The following is a 21,127-nucleotide window of genomic DNA, read 5'->3' as shown; positions in this document are numbered from 1 at the left end:
TTCTCCTATCTTTTTATAATACGACGTGGGAGAAAGGAAATGTTCCAGATGGTTGGAAGTGCAGTCGCGTTGTAGCGCTGCTTAAACCGGGAAAGTGCCCCAACGAGCTTTCCTCCTACAGACCGATCGCCTTAGCCAGTTGCGTCGGCAAAGTAATGGAAAGAATGGTTTTGTCAAGACTGGAATGGTTTCTAGAGAGAAATAATTGCTTTCCTGATTTTATGCACGGATTTAGAAGAGGCCGTTCTTCGATTGACGGAGTTATCGACTTGGTCTCCACTGTTGAACAGGAAAGAAGTCGACGTCGGTTAGTTGGAGCTGTCTTTCTGGATATTAAGGGTGCATACGACAATGTACTACATTATGCAATCCTTGATGCACTGGAAGATTTAGACATCGGTGGGCGACTATATACATGGATTGTTAGCTACCTCAGTGGCCGCACGGTGTATATGTCAACAAGTGATGGCGACACCGGACAGTACCATATACATCGAGGTGTTCCACAAGGGGGAGTTCTCAGTCCAACTCTTTTCAATGTTGCATTGATTGGCCTTGCATCCGAACTTCCTAGCACGGTAAAGATTAGCACATATGCCGACGACATATGCATATGGGCTTCTGGAGCCACCCGTCCCCAAATGCGTGCTAGGCTTCAACGTGCAGTGACAATCACAGCTAAGTATCTTCGGCGTCAAGGCCTCCGACTCTCAACTGAAAAATGTTCTGTGATTACGTTCACGCGAAAACGAATGACCAGGTATCCGATCATTGTTGACGGCGTAGCGATACCTACGGTTACACACCACAGATTCCTTGGCTTAGTCATAGACCGGGGATTATCTTGGTCAAGACACGTCGCCGCACTGAAGTCAAAGCTGCAGACTTTTGTTCACGTCCTTCGCGTCGTGGCAGCAACAAGATGGGGCCCCTCGGAGTCGTCATTACTCCAATTGTACCGAGCCCTATTCGTAGGGTATATACGGTACAGCATGCCGGCGCTCTCAAGCATGGGACTTAGTTGTGTGCGCGCGCTCGAGAGCATTCAAGCTCAGGCATTGCGCACATGTTTGGGCCTCCCACGATGCACGTCAACCAATGGAACAATAGCGGAAGCTCGTGCTTGTCCTATTCGGGTGTACTTGCTCTGCGAGCCTCTTCGAATGTACCTCCGCGTGTTGACCCGACACAGGCACCATCCTCTGTCATCGCTCCCTACCACACACCCAGGTTCCAGCTTTTCAATGACTATATCGCGGCATCAAAGTGTTTTGCCGTCGAGATTCTCTCCCGCCTGTATTCCGAGCACACCCCCGTGGGTTCTGCCTAAACCTGTCGTTACATTGCAGATCCCTGGAATTACTAAAAAGTCTTTCGTTGCATCTATTGGCCTCAGGCAACTCACCTTGTTGCACATTTCTACAGAGTACGGAGATACTGTACATGTGTATACCGATGGCTCTGTCACACCATATGCCTCCACTGCAGCCTTCGTCATTCCACATATGTTCATCGCTCGCCGGTTTAAACTAGACCATAGCTCAACATCAACTGCCGCAGAACTTGTTGCTATCCGGGAAGCACTTCGATTTCTCTCCGAGGAGCGTCCTCACGCATGGACGATATTCTGCGATTGCAAGCCAGCTCTGCAAACGATTGACTGTGTCCTCAGACGGGGCCCGTATCATTCTATGGCTATAGAAATTACAGAGTATCTCGACCACGCAACTAGAAATGGCCACAATGTCACCTTTCAGTGGATACCGTCACACTGTGGCGTGATAGGGAACGAACAGGCAGACGCTGAAGCAAAAACTGCTTTAGATAATGCTTGTGAAGTACGCATTCCGTTCTCACGAACAGACACAAACGCCCTACTTCGTCGCGTAAACCACAACTCTACGTTGGAACACTGGGCCCAACCTGATCGACGACACAAGCGACTACACAAATGGGACCAAGAAATGCGATTTCGTATGCCTCAAAAGTTCAATAGAAACCACACGAGCATGGTGCACCGGATTCGCCTTGGTGTCGCATTCACCAACCGTTATAGAAATATGATAGGTGCCAGTGATACTAGCCCAAACTGTGAATGCTGTGAGGTGCCAGAAACTCTTGAACATATATTTTGCGTGTGTCCCGCGTACGCGCAAGAACGACAGCAACTTGTCTCTTCCATAGCAAACATCCATGAGAGACCGCTATCGGACGAGTTTCTTTTAGGTCCTTGGCCTAATGCAACCAGCGCAGCCCTGGTCACAAGAGCCGCTGTAGCTTTTCTCCAAGCCACTGGGCTGGACGCACGCCTTTAGAGATACCACAACTCTGTGAATTTGTATATACGCATCTCTTCCTATACCATCATCATTCATCAGCCCTTTCCCTCCCCGTCCCTTTTCCCCAGAGTAGAGTAGCAGGCCAGAGCAAGTTATAGCTCAGGCCGACCTCTCTGCCTTTCTGTAAATAAATTTCTCTCTCTCTCCCCTGCTATTCCTAGTGTCTATGCCATATTCCCCCACTGCCTTCTCTCCAGCCTGCTTCTTGCCTACCTTGGCATTGAAATCGCCCATCAGTATAGTGTATTTTGTTTCCACTCTACCCATCGCCGATTCCACGCCTTCATAGAAGCTTTCGACTTCCTGGTCATAATGACTGGATGTAGGGGCGTAGACCTATACAACCTTCATTTTGTACCTCTTATTAAGTTTCACAACAAGACATGCCACCCTCTCGTTAATGCTATAGAATTCCTGTGTGTTACCAGCTATGTTCTTATTAATCAGGAATCCGACTCCTAGTTTTCGTCTCTCCGCTTAGCCCCGGTAGCACAGGAAGTGCCCGCTTTTTAGCACTGTATATGCTTCTTTTGACCTGCTAACTTCACTGAGCCCTATTATATCCCATTTACTGCCCTCTCATTCCTCCAATAGCTCTGCTAGACTCGCCTCACTAGATAATGTTCTAGCGTTAAACGTTGCCAGGTTCATATTCCAATGGCGGCCTGTCCGGATCATCATCCTTAATAAATAACCTTAGAGGTGCTAATAAGCACCGATATCACAAATGTGATTTCACTTCTTTTAGAACTAATGACCGTACTCTTGCGAATGATTTTAATACTTCATTCTCTCGAGTGTCAGGTAATGCATCACCGCTTCCACCGTCGTGTACTTTGCATAATAGTACATTGCAGTCCGCGCACTTGCCTTTGCTAGCCGAAGACGAACTTAGGTCACTTATCTTTAGCCTAAAGTGTAACAAATCACCAGGTATCGATGGAATTTATGTAAGTGACCTGCGCGCCATCTTTGGTGTCATCAAAGATGTGTTGCTGTCGCTCTTTAACAATATCATTTCCAGTGGTACAGTCCCATTAAATATGAAAACTGCTGTAGTAATTCCACTTGATAAGGGAGGAGCACAAAACATAACAGAAAACTATCGCCCAATTTCTGTGTTGCCCTGCTTATCTCAAGTATTGGAAAAGCATTCATTACTAACAGTGACAAGTTGCTTGGATAAACACGGAATTTTATCCTCTTCCCAGTATGGTTTCATCCCCGGAAAAGGTACCCAATCGCTTCTTGAAGATCTCTCTGACGTGTTGAACTTGTCTTTCGAACGTAATCAGATCGTATGTGCCGTCCTCCTTGACGTCAGCAAAGCTTTCGATAGCGTGATTCATGGTATTCTATAAACCAAGCTTTCAATATTAGGATTTCGTGGCACATTCCTGACGCTCCTGGAAAACTTTCTGCATCACAGGCGCCAGCTGGTTTCACTAGGGCTGGCTAAAAGTGATTTCTTTGTAATAAAATGTGATGTCCCCCAGGGGACTATATTCCTGTTATATAATATTTATGTGACTGACCTTGTTGATGTGGTGCTTGTTGGATTGTATCAGTATGCAGATGATGCTGTCATTATAGCTCAATCAACAAGCTTTAGGCATGCTATTACTTCCTTAGAAGCAATGGCGACTAAGGCTATGGACTGGTTTTGTGCTAACTTAATCAATATGAATAAGTCAAAGACAAAACTTATTTGTTTTCACAATCCTCTGAAAAAACTACACATTGATTACCCGTTTGTACTACACAATTCAAAGTGTTCTCCATGTCTGTGTAAACCTTTAGATTATGTGACTTCAGTAAAATACCTCGGTTTGTACTTTGACAGTGATCTTTCCTGGAACTCCCACTTAGATTACGTATGCAAACGACTTCGTGCGCTATCTTGTGTGCTATACAGTTTGAGATATTATATGCCCCTCTCTGTTCGAAAAGTTGTTGTACATGCGTTGTGTTATAGTGTATTAAGGCACGGCATAACAGTTTATGGTCATTGTGCAATTCGTTGGCAAACTAGGGTCAACTCTATTCTCCGTTCTATTCTAAAAAACATCAGCTATGATTTAAATCTTAATGACAAGAGTGGCGTTTTCAAAAGCCTATTTATGCCAGACTTTAATCAACTACTGCTGGAAACTGCTGTGCTAAAGCACTTCTGGGAAAGTAATTTCAGGGAAGAGTACGCTCCCTCACGTCGTTTGCGGCCTAAGAATCTTTACCTTGTACCCAGGCGTTGTACAAGATATGGCAAAAGAATACGAGACTACAATGTTCCTGTATATTTTAAGAAATTGTCTCAAACCGTCTTGCGCGCTAAAACCAAGTACAAGTTAAAACAGGCACTCAGGCAAATTGACAACTAGTCGGCTCAGAGAACTATTAGTTTTTCCTTCTTTATTTTTTTTCTTTCATAGACTACTTTAAATGTCAATTGAATAAGTGTTTGTTCCGCTGCCTGCCAGGCACTGCCGCTCAAGCCCTGTGTGGCTTTGGCAGGCCTGTTATGTACGCTGCTTTTTTTTGTGACTTTGTGGAATAAAGTATTATTATTATTATTATTATTATTATTATTATTATTCAACGTTACAGAAACGTAAGTGTGCCCACGACGCGTCATCGGTCACATTCTCCAAGAACCTTTCCAGTGTCGCCACAGAGCCACTCATATCATAGCGATATCATAGCGATAACAAGGAAATGCTCACCTTAGTGACCAAATAATGAATCCCCAAAAAGCACAGAAAAGGTCAACAACTACAAAAAAAAGCATTGAGTATGTAGTTTAATAACATACCAAAATATCGTGAAAAAACGGAATTCCGGTGGCATGTGTCTTTTATTTTGAATCTACATATCTATTATCAACATATTTATCACCGCTTATACAGCTCCGCTGGTCATCCGCCTTCACAGAGTGGCTCTGAATTTCTCGAGGGATTTTCTAAAAGCGCCCAACGCGTGCGGTGTGCGCTACGAACTCCTTTATTTGCATCTGTGAAAAGCGTTGTCTGGAGACCTTTTTCACGGCAATGCCATGGGTGCTGCCACGTTTGATTACGTGGGCGACGCGTCCATTCTTTGCCTCCGTCGTCGCCGCGTTCGAAACGAATGTGCACGGTGCATGCCTCCGGTGCGGCTCAGCACGCCTCTGTTTCGGCGACGCATTGGTCACAGCTTCAGGAGGCACGGAAAAGCTTTTTCGGAGCTCGCTAAGCCTTGACGAAACTGCGCGAGAAGACGGTGCTAGGAGCGGGAATGCATTCCAAGCTGGGACATCGCTCATGAATGGCCAGCATGAGTGGGTCTCGTTTTTCGTTCTCCATTTCGCAAGCACTTTGAAGCAGCGTCTTGTCACGTTTCTGAACCCAGTAAATGTTCCTGCGTGATGGCCCTTTGTTTATTTTCTGCCTTATCTCTCGCGGGTGTTCTCAGTGGCAATAGACTCGTTCCTGCTGCGCGCAAGGCTTCGAACGCACACATTCCTTACAGTGTAATAGGCTGTAACAAAGACATAACTCGCTTTCTCAGTGGACCGTCACGAAGCGTTCAGCTTGAAGCATTCGTGTGCTATAGGCGTAGTCGCCATCACCCATGCTTCGATGCATTGATTCGGAAGTGTACCCGTTCACTTATTCTCGACTATGGCGATGGAATGGTCACAAGTTTGCGAGTGAGTCGTGGTGGAACTTGATAGAAACTTGATATGCCAGGAAGCGGCGCTGGTCCCTTTGTCACTGTATAATGAGCGGTACTTACTCTTGCCGACGTTATCATAACATCGTCTACATAACACAGATATGTGGACCATTTATAGCCGCGAAGTAAGCAATCCATCATTCTTTCGAAGGCTGCCGGAGCATTACAAAGAACGAACGGCTTAACCTTGAATTGGTAGAGGCCATCAGATATTACGAAGGCAGTTTTCTCACGGTCCATGTCATCTACTAAGATTTGCCAATAGCCTGATTGGAGGTCTATCGATGAAAAGTATTGGCTCCGCGCAATCAGTCCAAGGAGTCATCAATACGGCGAAAGGGGTAGACATCCTTGCGTGTGATTTTATGAAAGTATCTGCAATCCACACAAAAGCGCCAACTGCCGTCCTTCTTCTTAACAAGGACAACAGGGGGCGCCCACGGACTACAAGATGGCTCGATAACACTTTTAGAGGACATCTTATCGACTTCTGGTTGTATCACCTGTCGTTCAGCATGTGAAACACAGTACGGCCGGCGGCGTATCGGATTGGCGTCTCCGGTATGAATACGATGGCTGACCACCGATGATAGCAGCATACCGGGCAAGTTGGTAATCTATGACTCAAGTATTATTGCGCAACAAAAAAGACATGGACGTAAGAGAAGAACACGTACACCTTCTCCTTCTTCTGTTCTTCTCTTACGTCCGTGTCTTATTGTTGCGCAATAATAATTGAGTGACCACCGATGTCCAGGCTAAAGGGCAGCCGTACATGTCAAGAATATTGAGGTAAGTTTCCTAGGGGACAGCGGAGGTCACCAACTTCTGCTGGAAGAATATCAGGCGCAATCAACTTTCTAAGTTCGTCTGTGAGAGTCGGTGAATCGGAGGCTTCTGTAGAGGGCGACCGAATTTCGGCGTCAAGAGCCGATATCTCGCAAGCGTTCACAGGTTTTCAGTCGAGCAGTTAAAGTTAAGAAGAGGGAGCGAAGTTCAAGTGCTGGTAACAGTCAGCACTGTATTGGGAACGGCCAAATTTCTTTCAAGCAGTATGTCAGCGGTGCGACATAGTACATAGACATTGTCAGGAACAGATTGGAACGACAGTAGAGTGACGTACGTAGTGGCTTGAGGCGACAGGCGGATCCCTTCGGGAGAGCATAACCGTGGTTATGCGACTGGTGGGCTATAGCAGCCGTGGGTCCGTTTAAGTTGACTGACGCTAGACGCGCAATCTAAGAGGGCTGAATGGGGCGATAAAAAGTTTATGCCAAGTATAACGTCGTAAAGGCACTGTTCCAAGACGGCAAACAAAACAGTCGTTAGGCGCCCCGCGATGCCAATGCGAGTGGTGCACACGCCGAGCACGGTAGGGGCTCCTCCGTCGGCGACGCGGAGGGTGCATGATGCAGCGGGTATGAGAAGTTTGTTCAGGCGTCGGCGCAATTGGGCACCACTCATGACGGACACTAACTGTCCCAGCGGTGTCCGAGCACTCATTGCACGCCAGTGTCAATGAGTGCTGGGACACTGACGCCATCGACTAAAACGTTCCTCAAGTTCTGTTTGGTCAGTAAAGTGATCAGAGGGTTTTGCGGTCGAGTCGTCAATGCAGCGTCGCCTCCGGGATCTGCATCGCTTAGTTTTCCGGAAACGGGCGTCGGGGATGCGTCGGGGACAGTGATCGACGTGGCGAACGGTACTGGTGGCGCCGGAAGGACGACGAGGGACTGTTCCAACGAGCACGAGCGTCCTTGTTTCGCTGTTGCAGTGCCAAACGAGGCTGGTAACGACGCTCGCTCTGCTCGGGGCGATAATCAATGGTGAATGGCGGTCGCAAAGGGGAGGAGACAGTAGGGTTGTTACAACGGCGAGCAACGTGACCAATGCGCCGGCAGGCAAAACAGGTTGGCCGATCGTCTGCGGTTCGCCACTCGGCTAGATTTCGGTAGCGTGCAAGATACCATGGACCAGTCGAAGCACCTGGAGCACTAGACAGCTGTGAAGCGGCACCGACACATACATAATGAACTCGCGATTAGCGAGTTCTTCGCGGATTATTCGCCTGCACAAATGGCGCTGTAGTCAAGTTGCTCGGTACACTGGGATGGGAAGAAAGGGGTTCAGGAGCCATGGCTTCAAAGTGTCGCTGCACTATCCGTGTCAGGTAATCTGATGATGATGTTCGCTGCACTTCTAGCCTGCCGTCAGAAGAGGATGTCACAGCTGTGTTAGGCAGACGTGCGAACGGCCTTGCAACGCGGCGGCTCTTCGCCTCCTCAAAGCGTCAACGCCTTTTTATGATTTCCTGTACTGTTTCACAATTTTTTTCCAGAGCAGGTTGAAATCATCGTCAGCGGTCCCCTTCAGCACATGCCCAACTTTGTCTAAATCAGCCATATCGCTGTCGGCCTTACGGCAGACAGCCAGCACGTCCCTGGATGTGAGACGTATAATTCTGTGAACGTCTGGGCGCGGGCCGCTAGTGCTTTCTTAGCGGTGCTCTTCCGCCCGGCGGGATGGCCTAATAGTCGGACGTCCCTCAGCTTCTGTTCGCACTTGTCCCAGTCGCAAAGCTCTTCCTCATAGTTGTCATACCACACCTTCGCCGTGCCTTGTAGGTAGAAGGCCAAGATAGCCAACATAATCGTCAGATCCCATTTCGTGTGGGCACTCACACGCTCATACATGGCGATCCAGTCTTCCACGTCGAGGTGGTCCGTGTCGCAGAACGTTCCTGGATCCCGCGGCTGAGCCGGCACAACTGTCAGGGTAATAAGCGTGGATATGGGCCGCGCCATGTCGGGTCCTGTTTCGTCTGTCATGCTGTCCAGTCCGAGGCGACGACCACTGCGGAGCTCAGTTGTTTATCAGGGATATCCCGCACCTCTCACCAATTTGTTACGTTGCAGAAGTCACATATAAAGATGTGTTACAATATTTACAAGACAGACAACGATGCACAAACAAGATGGCTGCCGAGACCGATTCCACCTCTACACGTCAAATCGTCTTCTTCTGACTAGCGTCACTTTTTGTTGCGCCGTAACAATGTTATTTCAATAAAAACAGGAGTTTAGAGCTCGCGTCGCGCTTAAATTCCATTCTCTATGGTAATTATTGCGCGTCCAACAGCAGTTCTCATAGCGTACGTACCACCTAATGATGAGAACACACACACGCAGACAATTTCAAACCAACCTTCCCCTCAAGCTTGATTATCAGCCATATCTCTTACTTGTTGAATACCGCCTATGCAAAAGTCATTATTTATTACGATACAACACTATACAGCACACTACGGTACATTATTCTACAGATACTCTGCACAACATGGAATGGTTCCAACGTCAGTTCAAGCCGCTCGACTAGGCCAACTTCCGCACTTTGTGAAGCTCGGATATATGGGTAGTGGAGTACGAGGAGGTTAGCGGAATATCCGTACCGCCGTTAGTTCAAAAGAACTTAGGAAACCGTTTCGCGCTAGCTTCTCTTCAGACTCCAACATGTGCGTTGGTTCTGATTTTCTTATATTTGTAATGTCATTGCTTTCCCGCAATAGCCTGGCGTCGTTATGGCTAACTTTTGTGGCACTGAATTCGAATTTTTTAGGGCTGGGGGCGGGCGGGGGGGAGGGGGGGAGAGTGATTTAACTTGTATAAAATAAGTTAGAAGCGCGCCATATGGCATGAGTATATAGCACACAGTTTTGAGCTGCTTTAAGGTTTCGCACGGGAATTGTCAATAAGTATCTGAGCTGCTCGTAATAAAAACACGAATTGATTAGAATGCCATTCTATGTACCACGCAATGTTTTTCGTGTAATATGCCACCATGTGAAAGGATAAACCGCAAGAGCACCAAAAATGAGGACATTTGTTCCAGCAACAAGAGAGGTTGGCTGCGCCCATCCACCATCTGTAGACGCGGCGCGCCCATGCAGAGCGCTGGTCAGATTTTGAAAGCAGCGTCGCAAGCCCTTTCGGCCGGCCAGCACCAAAAAAAAAAGGGGGGGGGGGCCCGAAATATCCTCGGATGCACAAGAGTGGCGCTGCACTATTCGCAGGACGACTAGCATGACATCGCTTTCGAGGCGGGGCCCGAAAGGAGTGCGTACCGGTAAGCGTCACCGCACAAAAACGCAAGGCTCACCTTGACTGGCCCTTGGAGAAAGGGTAACCGCTGTCCCGCACCGCCTGCCTCGCCAGCGGGAACAGTTCGTCCCGCCGGGTGAGCAGCGCCGGAATGTGCTTGCAGATCTGCGCCGCGGCCTCGTTCACCGACACCTGCGCACAGTTTCCACTCTCCATCCACGCCGCCACGCATGCACGCGTCACATGTGCGGCGCTGGCAACTGTGCTAGAACCGCAACACTCGAGAGTTGCCAGGCCGACTGCCGGCACACGGCTTCTTCAAGGCGTGTTCCACCACTCACGCAGCAGTCGGCGAATGCCCACTTCCCGTAGGGACGAAACCTCTCGGCGCTAACAAGGCGACGACCGAATGGAATTTGCATGAAAGCAGGACCAGCGCTGCCCTATGTTTATGCATGCGAAACCATAGCTATGCACGCAGGCACGTCACCGCAGTATCACAAGTAACCCTTCGAAAAATCAACTTAATATTCTATTAGTGCTAATGACGCCGCGCTGATATAACTACTTCCTTCCAATTTGATAACTCCTGCCTCTATGAAGGGCGTTGAGTAGTTCTTGGTCTCGAAGTTGTCTGCTATAATTTGAAGCTTCTTGTTATTCGCAGTGCGGGTGCTCATCGGGTCTAGCATGCTCCGTAGTGTTTGCCACCCAGTGTTCGTTCCCAGATTCCCTGATACAGCTCCGCAGAACGTCGCCGACTCGTTTTTAGCTAGCTCGTTGGCGTGATCTCAACGCCCTTCAGAACAAATACATAGGACCCTCACTCGCGACGGCATCGCCTTACATAACGAGACCACACGCGGGAGAAGCCAACCCTAAAGTAGGCGAGAAAATAACGCACGTGGAAGTGTACGAGGCGTCACGAGCCGCAGTTAAAATCTCGGCGCCCAGGCCTAGATTCCTTTACAAATTCAATGATTCGAAACATGGATTCGGTGGCCCCAGCGAAAATTAAAAAAAATATTCAACAGCGAGTACTGGGTCAAGGGTGACTTGCACCAAGAATGGAAATTGGCTAAAATACTCCTGATCCCCAAACCTTAAAAAGAATCCCTGGATCGATACACTCCGTTCGGTATCACTCACGTCCTGCCTGGGGAAGTGATCCGTCGCAGACTGCAGCGATACCTGGAAGTGCGGAACCGCTTCCCGGACTCCGCCATAGGATCTCGCACGCGTTTGTCGTGCCAAGACGCGTTCCTCCTGCTTAGAGACGAAATTCTATAACTAATACACCGTACGGTGACGAGAGACTGGTCCCGTAGCACCAGACTTCAAAGGAGCCTTCGGCGACGCCTCTCGCGCCGCAATACTCGAGGAACTCGCTGGTTGTGCCGAGCGTACCTGCAATTACGTAAGGGCGCTTCTTTCCAACCGCGAGGCACGCATCAGTATTGGCCAAATCAGATCGGAGACATTTAAAATGCCCAGCAAAGGAACACCTCAAGGGGCGACGATATCGCCTCTGCTCTCGAACATGGCGACGTGCCACCTCGCACGTGATCTGGATCGGATACCCGAAGTAGGTTACACGCTCTACGTGGACGACATCACGCTGTAGGCGAGCAGAGGCTCTCTATACGGGATAAGGAATATACGTTCCAAAGCGCAGTATTAGCGGTGGAGAAATTTTACCGGGGAAGCGGGCTGAAGTGCCGCCCTAAATATCCGAGGTCACCTGGATACACACGAAAGGCTATAAATCCAGAAGGTCGATTAACATTGTGGTTGAGAGCCGCACGGTCCGAGAGGTACCCACGATGCGAGTCCTGAGTTTGTGGCTTCAGAGCGACGGGAGAGCAACACAGACGCTCAAAACCATCAAATCCGCAACCCACAACATAGCCCAAATGATACGTCGAGCGACGTATCAAAAAGTGGGCTGCGAGAAGACGATACCCTGAGGCTTGTACAGGCCTCTGTAATTAGTCGGATCACGTATGGCTTACCTTACCAAATTCTGAACAGAGAAGAGGAAACGAAGGCCAACACAATCAATTCGAACAGCTTTCAAGGCGGCTCTGCGCCTGCCTAAATGTACCCCCACAGAGCGCATGCTAGCTTTGGGCGTGCACAATACTTTCGATGAACTCAGGCGGGCGACTCTTGTGCGACAGAAGGAACGCCTCATCTTAAGAAAAACGGGTAGGGCAATACTGGCTCCACTCGACATTCCAGCTTACCCCATTTATCTCACCGAACAGGCCGTACCTCTCCCTCCTTCGGTGAGATCCAAAATTACAGTAGCTACAATTCCCAAGAACATGCATCCAGAGTACAACAAAGAAAGATGCAAAGCACGCGCACAGCATATACAATCTACGTACTCTAAGCGCTATGCGTACTACACGGACGCACCTGCGTATGCAAAGGTGACCAGGCAGCGCTACCAAATCAGGTACGCCTTGGCAGTTGTAAACGCGATCTGTCAGCAACAAGTAGGATTCGGTAACCACGCCGGCCACGGTGGGATACACCAACTCGGCCGAAATGTTAGCAGTGGCGATCGCCCTCGCTCACATAGAGCGCTCGCAAAGAGATTCGGTTGGGGTCACGGACTCCCGGGCGACATGTCACATGTTTCTAGGGGCACGTGACTGTGGCTAGCTTCGCGATAATTCCCAAATCTTTGAACCACCGTTATCGCCTACTCTGTTGCCCGGGTCACGCGGGGATACAAGGGAACGAACAGTCCAACGCTTTCGCTCGAGGGTGTACCAACCGAGCGACGGCAGCCTCTTCTAACCACAACCACTCGCACTATGCCTCTAGAAATTCCATCAATTTAAATGACAAAGGCATCCTTGCTCATCAGCGCAGAGCCCGCAGAAAATACCCGCCGCTTCACCCACAACTTGGCAGGGAAGAGGCCGCCGATTGGCGCATAATACAGACTGGGGTATTGCGCCATATACAATTGCTAAACTTCCCGTATACCGCTCGCTATAGGGCCAACTGCCCTTTGTGCGGTGGCGTACCCACCCTAATACATGTAGCCTGGGAGCGCACTAAGCGCCCTCACAGGCCAAATAGCAATGGCACAATGGAGCAATGGGAGGCACAACTGGCCCGTTCCGACTTGGCAGGACGAAAGTCCTTAATTAGCCAGGTCAGGCAGGCGCGGCAGTAGCGAGTGCGCCCTGGACTGGGGGCCTCCGACCACTTCTCCTTAAGATCTCTTCCTGACAAATAAAGTTCACTCTCTGCATATTATATGATTTCACGTTAAAGTTCATTTAGCACCCGTTGTAAAAAGAAAAAAACAACACATGTCATCACGGAAAGTTGGAATGCATTTTCATTGCATGCAATGGAAGGTATACGGGGCCTGTTTTCATTCGTTTTCCTTCTATCCTCGTCATGTTAGCGCTGAAAGGATTCGTTCATGACACGAAGCAGCTAGCCTGTTCCACTGAATTTCTCATACAATTGTCTGACAGTCTGTCTATAGTCATCCGCGGTGACAGCACGCACATGGTTCTTTGCACTGAATGATCTTTTCGCGAATGAAACTGCAAGGAAGTCAAGCTCGAGTGCTCCGCTGCAGCGTACTCACCTCGTGCAGAGTGAGCGGCTTCTCGGGCTTGCGCTTGCAGTCGAAGCGGCCGTAGATGGCAGCGTACTTTCGGATCTCGTCCATCCGACGCGGGTCGTCCTCGGACATGCTCAGCACGTGCTGCGCCAACAAACATCAACACGACAAGCGTGTCTTTCAATCTTGAAATCCTTCGCGATAGTAATCGGTCATTGTCAAATCGTCATGCCGGAGGTACACACGGATGTACCAGTTAACATACTCTAATATTTATCCTCGAGAAATGTATGATTGCGCCCGAGGAAACCAGCTTCGCCTGGCTTGCTAGCAGCGAGTGTTTTTTAGTCCCTCGGCCAGTGCTGCCCGCGAGTTCATTCTCTTACGAGGGCCTCATCGGCTCACAGTCACAAGGAGTTGTTTAACAACAGAATTTCTCAGAAATTGTGTTATAGCAATCGGAGTTACTTAAATCCTATTGGATTTCTCACATTTTATATATCCACGTTGGGACGGCGGGCACACCAAGCAGTGTACGAGGCACGCCGTGTGGCAATGTTAGGCAAGGTTATTAAAGGCGCTTGGACTGCGACCGCTGTAAAAAAATTGCAGGACGCATAAGCGTCGCCTTTAAGAGTAGAACGCGATAGCAATAAAAGATCCCTGACTGTGCTTTACACTTCTCGGTAACTGCAGACTATGTCTTTCGCTAGAACAGCTGCTTGCGATTGTTTGCTTTTCATCCTGGTGTTAACGGCGCAGTTAGACGGAGATACGAGGCGACCAGCTTGTGGAACTCGAATGCTCACCGCGAAACGCGGGCGGCGAACAATATGCACGAAGGGGAGCTTTCTGGTAGAAACGCGGCCTCCTTCACCGGCTGATCCGTGAGATTGTGAATAGCCGCGCCAAAACAAAAAAATTGCATCATTTTTAGGTTTCTGTTATTGCTTCGCACTTTTAATATTTCAGTCTGCGAAGCTTTACCATAAAAGGCACGCGTAATGGGTGTTTAGTTTCGGGACATGTGTCTGTGGGCTGTCATACTCAAAATTCCGAACAATAACTTTGTCAAGAATGTAAGACAAGGTACGAGCACCTTTAGCGACAAAACGGGGCAGAAATATAACTAAAGTTGCACGTTGGGCTTGTTGGTATATTATGATGGCGGCAAAATCCATAGCGCGTCAGAAACAGGACAAAAGAACGCAGGCAACACACACGTTTGTCGCTAATTTTCAACGAGTATATATTGCGGGATTATAGCATACATATATACCCTTCTCCCGCATGCATAAGAACACGTGCTCCAAGCAACCTGATAGCTTCTCTCGTGGCAGAATGGGAAATCTGTTTTAAAGAATAACCCGCATATATCGCATGACAGCAAGGCGTGGAACATCATCATCGATCAATTCAAGTCCACTGCAGGACGACGGCCCCTCCCTCAGATCTCCAATTGCGCCTGTGCTGTGCGTACTTTCAAGTGAGAGCATGCGTGACAAAAAGCGGCCGACCCCCTGCTCACGGCTGTATGCAGCCAATGAGCGAACGCAACGTTTATGTGTGACTCTGCAAATTTGGCGCCGAAGCGTTGAATGAGTTTTACAAAGCAAATTGTGCAAGGAGCGGTCAGGATGATGCTGTGAGGGAGAAGAAAGGCGAAAGGAGACAACAAATAGACTAAGAAAGGAGTCGTCGCGTCTCTGTGCGCAGCTGCTTTGATGGCGAAGGAAATAGTGCGCCGGTCGAGAAAGAGCAAAAACATGGCGTGAGTAGAGGCGATTCTTTTCGGTGGCAATTATGGTGATTTCTTTCTACCAGCGACTTTATGTGACTGTCTTCGCGTTGTGAGCTCATCTGGCCGCGTTGATGAACGCTATTGATGATCTCAGCGATGTTCAAATCCGCCGAAGTTACCGGAAATTGCAAGAATGCAGTGGAACTTCGGCAACTCGTCTGACGGCCATACAAGGTCGATCAGCGGCGGCGGGCCGCCATGTGCTCTGCATCGTCGGGCCCAGGAGTGCGTGCTGTGTGTCTATCCGGTGGGTCGATTTTTCTTCTCCTACGCTGAGCGTACGAAATGCTTAATTTCTGCTACTGCATGATTATGAGCCAGCAGATAACAAATTTGAGCATCCGTACGTGTAGTTTTAATTCGGACACGCGCATTGAAGTTTCGGCGTGTGAACTACCTATAACTGCAGACGTAGTTGCGTTTCGGTTTCCTCAAATTGCATTATTTCTGGCGATATTTCTTGCTTGCGTAGCCAGGCGTCCTTTCGTAGAAATTTCATGCGGGGATTTTCACTAGGGCTTGCGTTTTATTACGCCGCTAGTAATCGTCTGTAGCCTTCAAACCGTCAAGTCCTCCGTTCTTTTTTATCCCTTTTCGTGGACTCTCCAAAATGAATTTGTTGCATTTCATAGTTTTGGTTCGTCAAACGACAGCATTATTTCTAACAATTTTCTGGTGCGCTACGCACTTGGGTTTCTGCCTTTCCTCTTCAATGCGTCGACTTCACTGGAATTTAAACCCTAATTTAGTTTGAACCTTGCTTAACGCGAAAATAATCATTTAACGCCGGCGATGAAGCAGCTCCGAAGTGTCGGTTTGCGCTAGAAGCAGAATGTGCCACAATATCTCTGGGAGAGGAACAGTACTCTCGTTGCTTGTAGAAGGGGGGAAGTTCTATGCCACTGGCAAAACTTCAACGGCACCGTATCTTACGTCGAGCTAGCAGTTTTAAGCTTTATTACAGACCGAAAAATTTGTGGATTTCATTACTTGCGTCGTTTCATGGTGTTGTCGGAAAGCAGCGTTGCATGGCTAAAAAACTATAAAAGAACAAAAAAAAATCAACGAGTTCGATATTTTGCTTTTGTGTAGTGATTGCTAGGTAGTGTTGATTTTCGGCTATAGGGTACCCACTAGCCCCTCCCCCCCCCCCCCCCTCCAACATGAGCCTGCATAAGATCTTTGTTATGAGCTGTTGTTTCTCGAATTATCAAATTTCTGCATTTTTTTTTTCTATACAGGTTTCAACCGGGAGAAGTCGACAACAATAACACCACCAAAGGAAGAAGAACCCCCGGCCCACCAGTGCAACTATAGAGCGGGTCACAGAACCGGTAGGCAAACATCAGGCCCAGAATGGCTGTTCATTGCAGTGCGCAAAAGTTCATATGCTGATGATGAAGCACATGTTATTAGTATGAAGCACAGCGCATGCTATTCAATCATAACCTGTTCCTAATAATGCTCCGCCTCATAAATACGGAGCTAGATAGATATTGAACGTTTTACCCGTACTGACCTCACTAATAATAATAATACAAAGTTTTCCGCATGTCACAATTTGCTCATTCCTAAAATTCCAACTATCTATGGGAGATTTACTGTCATCTTTTCAGGTATATAAGTGTGGAATTCGATTCCGTCCGATATCCAATCATGTGCATTTGAAACCTTCAAGCGCGAATCTAAGGCGCACTATATTAACTCATTACCGAACTCCTAGTATTTTATTGTGCGATGTAAACATTAATAAATATTGTCGCAGCCTAGTAGGAGACGGGAAAGCCGGCGTAGAGGACGTATGAAAGCACCTTATCACAGCAGTCAACGCGACGTCGTTGTCGTCTGTTTTTCCACTCGCGCGCTACTTCACCGTCGTTCTCATAGCCTGGCACATACCCGCGGCGACCATAGAGGATGTGGCATTTGCCACACCTTTGTAAAGAAAGGCATCAGCCCGATGCACCAACCGCCGACGGCTGTGCACAGACGGTGCAAAGTTGAGGTCATGAGGAAGTGTATGGCTTCATACGAAGCACGTGCAGAACCTCCGGCAGATGCCGCCCCCATTTGGAACAGTTATGGCTGTCGGGGACAACTTCATAATTCACATCGCTGATGCGGCGCAGAACTGTGTACGGGCCGAAGTAACTTTGCAGGAGCTTTTCAGACAGCCCCCGCCGACGAATCGGAGTCCAGACCTACACCTGGTCACCGACGTTGTATGTGACGTGTCTGTGCCGAAGATTGTAGTGTCGGGCATCATATTCCTGTTGTTCTTTGATTCGCAAACGCGCAAGCTGCCTGGCTTCCTCTGCGCGTTGCGTAAACTCCTCGGCACCAGTCTCGTCGTCACCACACTCGTGCGGCAGCATTGCGTCAAACATTGTTGTCACTTCGCGTCCGTAAACGAGGTTGGAAGGCGTCACGCGTGTTGTCTCTTGGCGAGCCGTGTTATAAGCGAATGTAACATATGGTAAAATTTCGTCCCAGTTCTTGTGGTGGACGCCGATGTACGTACTCATCATGTCTGCCAGAGTCTTATTCATACGTTCTGTTAGCCCATTGGTTCGGGGATGACAAGCCGTGGTGTTTCGGTGAGCGGTACCACTTAGTCGCAACACGGTATCCAGAAGCGCAGCCGTGAACGCAGATCCTCTGTCTGTCATGACCACTGCGGGAGCGGCATGCCTTAGGACGACGGCTTCGGCGAAAAATCGCGCTGCTTCGGCTGCTGTTCCACGTTGGATAACACCTATTTCGGCGTATCAAGTAAGATAATCCGTGACGACGATTATCCATCTATTTCCGGCAGTAGACAGTGGAAACGGACCTAAAAGGTCCATGCCAATTTGTTCGAACGACGCTTGCGGTGTCTGAACAGGATGCAGGAGTCCAGCTGGCTTGCCGGGTAGGATTGCCAGCTGGCTTTGCGGCGCTGGCAATCCAGGCATGTCTGTGTGTAACGTTTCACGATCGACGCAAGTCTCGGCCAATAGTACTTTATCCTAATTCTTGCCAATGTCCGAGTCTAGCCTAAGTGACCAGCGGTCGGCTCGTTGTGACAGGCATGTAGGACTTCGTCGCGAAGAGATGCGGGAATGACGAGTAGGTAGCTGCTACCACTAGGTGAAAAGTTCTTTTTATACAGAACGTCGTGGCGTATGCAGAATGAAGGCAGCCCTCTGGCGAATAACCTCGGCACGCTGCTTGTTCTTCCCTCTAAGTAATCGAAAAGAGGAACAAGTTCTGCGTCCTCGCGTTGCTGGCGTGAAACAGCCACAGTATCTAGCACGCCTAGAAAAGCCGCGTCATCATCGTCGTGCACGGCAGTCTCAACAGGAGACCGAGAAAGGCAGTCGGCGTCGGTGTGTCCTTTCCCTGATTTGTAAACAACCGTGAAGTCGAACTCTTGGAGCCGAAGACGCCAGCGCGCAAGCCGACCAGCTGGATCTTTTAAATGAGCCAGCCAGCAAAGTGCATGATAATCACTGACAACGGTGAAACACCGACCATACAAATATGGCCGAAACTTCAGGACGGCCCACAGCAGTGCGAGACATTCTTTTTCTGTAGTGGAGTAGTTTGCCTCCGTCCTTGATAGCGTCTTGCTGGCGTAAGCAATCACACTTTCGGCGCCGTCCTGCCGCTGTACAAGCACTGCACCAAGGCCGGCATTACTAGCGTCGGTATGGAGAATCGTAGGAGCGTCTTCATCAAAACGTGCGAGCACGGCAGGCGTCTGCAGCCGTTGCCGTAGGTCATCAAAAGCCCGTTGCTGGTCTTCAACCCACACAAAGGGGACATATTCTCTGGTAAGATGTGTCAATGGCCATGCGATACGCGAAAATTCCGCGATAAACCGTCAGTAGTAGGCGCAAAGGCCCAGAAAACGTCGCACTGCCTTTTTATCTGATGGCGTTCGGAAATTAGCAACGGCAGAGATTTTATCAGGGTCAGGTCGCACACCTTCACGACTAACAACGTGACCGAGAAATTGAAGTTCTTCAAAACCAAAATGGCACTTTTCAGGTTTTAAAGATAGACCAGCTGAGCGTATTGCTTCAAAGACCGTCTTCAGTCTCTGTAAGTGTTCCTCGAACGTGACGGAGAAAACAATCACGTCGTCGAGGTACACCAGACAGGTCTGCCATTTGAGGCCTGAGAGTACCGTGTCCATTAGTCGTTGACACGTTGCCGGCGCAGAACACAAACCGAAGGGGAGCACCTGAAATTCATAAAGTCCGTCGGGCGTCACAAAAGCGGTCTTTTCACGGTCTCTCTCATCAACTTCTATTTGCCAGTAGCCGCTTTTCAAGTCCATCTTCGAAAAGTAATGCGAGTTTCGTAGCCTGTCCAGTGAATCGTTGATACGCGGCAGCGGATAAACGTCTTTCTTTGGGATGTGGTTGAGTTTTCGATAGTCGACGCAGAAGCGCAGGCTACCGTCCTTCTGTTTCACCAATACGACAGGCGATGCACAAGGACTCTTAGAGGGCCGAATAACTCCGTCCTCAAGCGTGGTCTTCACTTGTGTTTGTATTGCCTCGCGCTCTTTAGGTGCTACACGATAAGGATTCTGCCGAATTGGTCTGGCGTCGGCTTCGGTAACAAAATGGTGCTTAGTGAGCGGCGTCTGGCTGACTCGTGACGTAGATGAAAAGCAGCTCTTAAACTCATCGATGAGCTCAAGAAGGCTGTGACGTTCGACGGGTCACAAGGTGGGACTGATGTCAACCACAGGGGCAGGCACGGCCACGGTGGCCGTCGCGTGCTCCACTGAGAGGCAGTCCTGTATTGAGGTAAATTCGTCGAAGTAAGCAACAGCCGTGCCTCTAACAATGTGTCGACGTTCCCTGGTGAAATTCGTCAGCAGGAGTTCAGCATGTCCGTCGTGTACGTTAATTACGGCCCTGGCGATGGAAACCCCTTGACTCAGTACCAGTGCGTCGATGTGTTCAGCGACGCCTGTCCCGATGTTCAAGTTGTCGCAGGTTACAGGTACGAGGGAACAGCTTCGCGGCGGAAGCGTGACGTCGTCGTCGGCGATACGTAAGCGGGGTCGCTGGTGTTCCGCGGGGTCGACGTCGTCTGAGCTCGTAGAAAATGTGACGACGAAGTCACGGACATTAATCACAGCACCGTACTCTCTCAAGAAATCCATCCCCAATATAAGTTCCTTACAACACTCAAAGAGAATGACGAGGGTGGCGACAAAGGTTGCACCGGCGATTACTATTCTGGCTGTGCATTTTCCAATACGCGTCATCAACTGGCCGCCGGCAGTTCTGATTTTCGGCCCAGTCCACGGCGTCTTCCCTTTTCTCAACCTGCAGGCCAGCTTTTTACTTAATATCGAAAAATGCGAACCAGTGTCGACGAGAGCGGCCAGTTGGTGGCCGTCAATGCAAACGACAAGATCGGCGCTGACGGCGTCGGTTACAGGGGGTGTGGTTGGAGTCGTTGATGGTCGGCTCTTGGATATCTAGCCGGTTTGCAACCTCATACCCGGAGGTCGCTACGTCTAGTTGCCCCGGCGCAGGCTAGGGGACCTGCCCCTAGAGGCGTCAGAAAAATTGCGACG

At 49.2% G+C, this 21,127-nt stretch overlaps 1 protein-coding gene across 1 annotated transcript in view; it reads right to left on the bottom strand.

The window, feature by feature from the left end:
• Nucleotides 1–21,127, bottom strand: part of nab (NGFI-A-binding protein homolog) — a 526,490-nt gene that overhangs the window by 116,243 nt on the left and 389,120 nt on the right. The window contains exons 7-8 of the mRNA XM_075693896.1: nt 13,767–13,886; nt 10,206–10,339 (exon numbers count right to left, since the gene is read on the bottom strand). Coding sequence (XP_075550011.1) covers nt 10,206–10,339; nt 13,767–13,886 — 254 coding nt within the window. The remainder of the gene's footprint in view (nt 1–10,205; nt 10,340–13,766; nt 13,887–21,127) is intronic.

This window comes from Dermacentor variabilis, chromosome 5, assembly GCF_050947875.1.
Source record: "Dermacentor variabilis isolate Ectoservices chromosome 5, ASM5094787v1, whole genome shotgun sequence".
NCBI lineage: Eukaryota > Metazoa > Arthropoda > Arachnida > Ixodida > Ixodidae > Dermacentor > Dermacentor variabilis.
The sequence above is the reverse complement of the archived record's forward strand: the minus strand, read 5'-3'. Positions and strand labels throughout refer to the sequence as shown.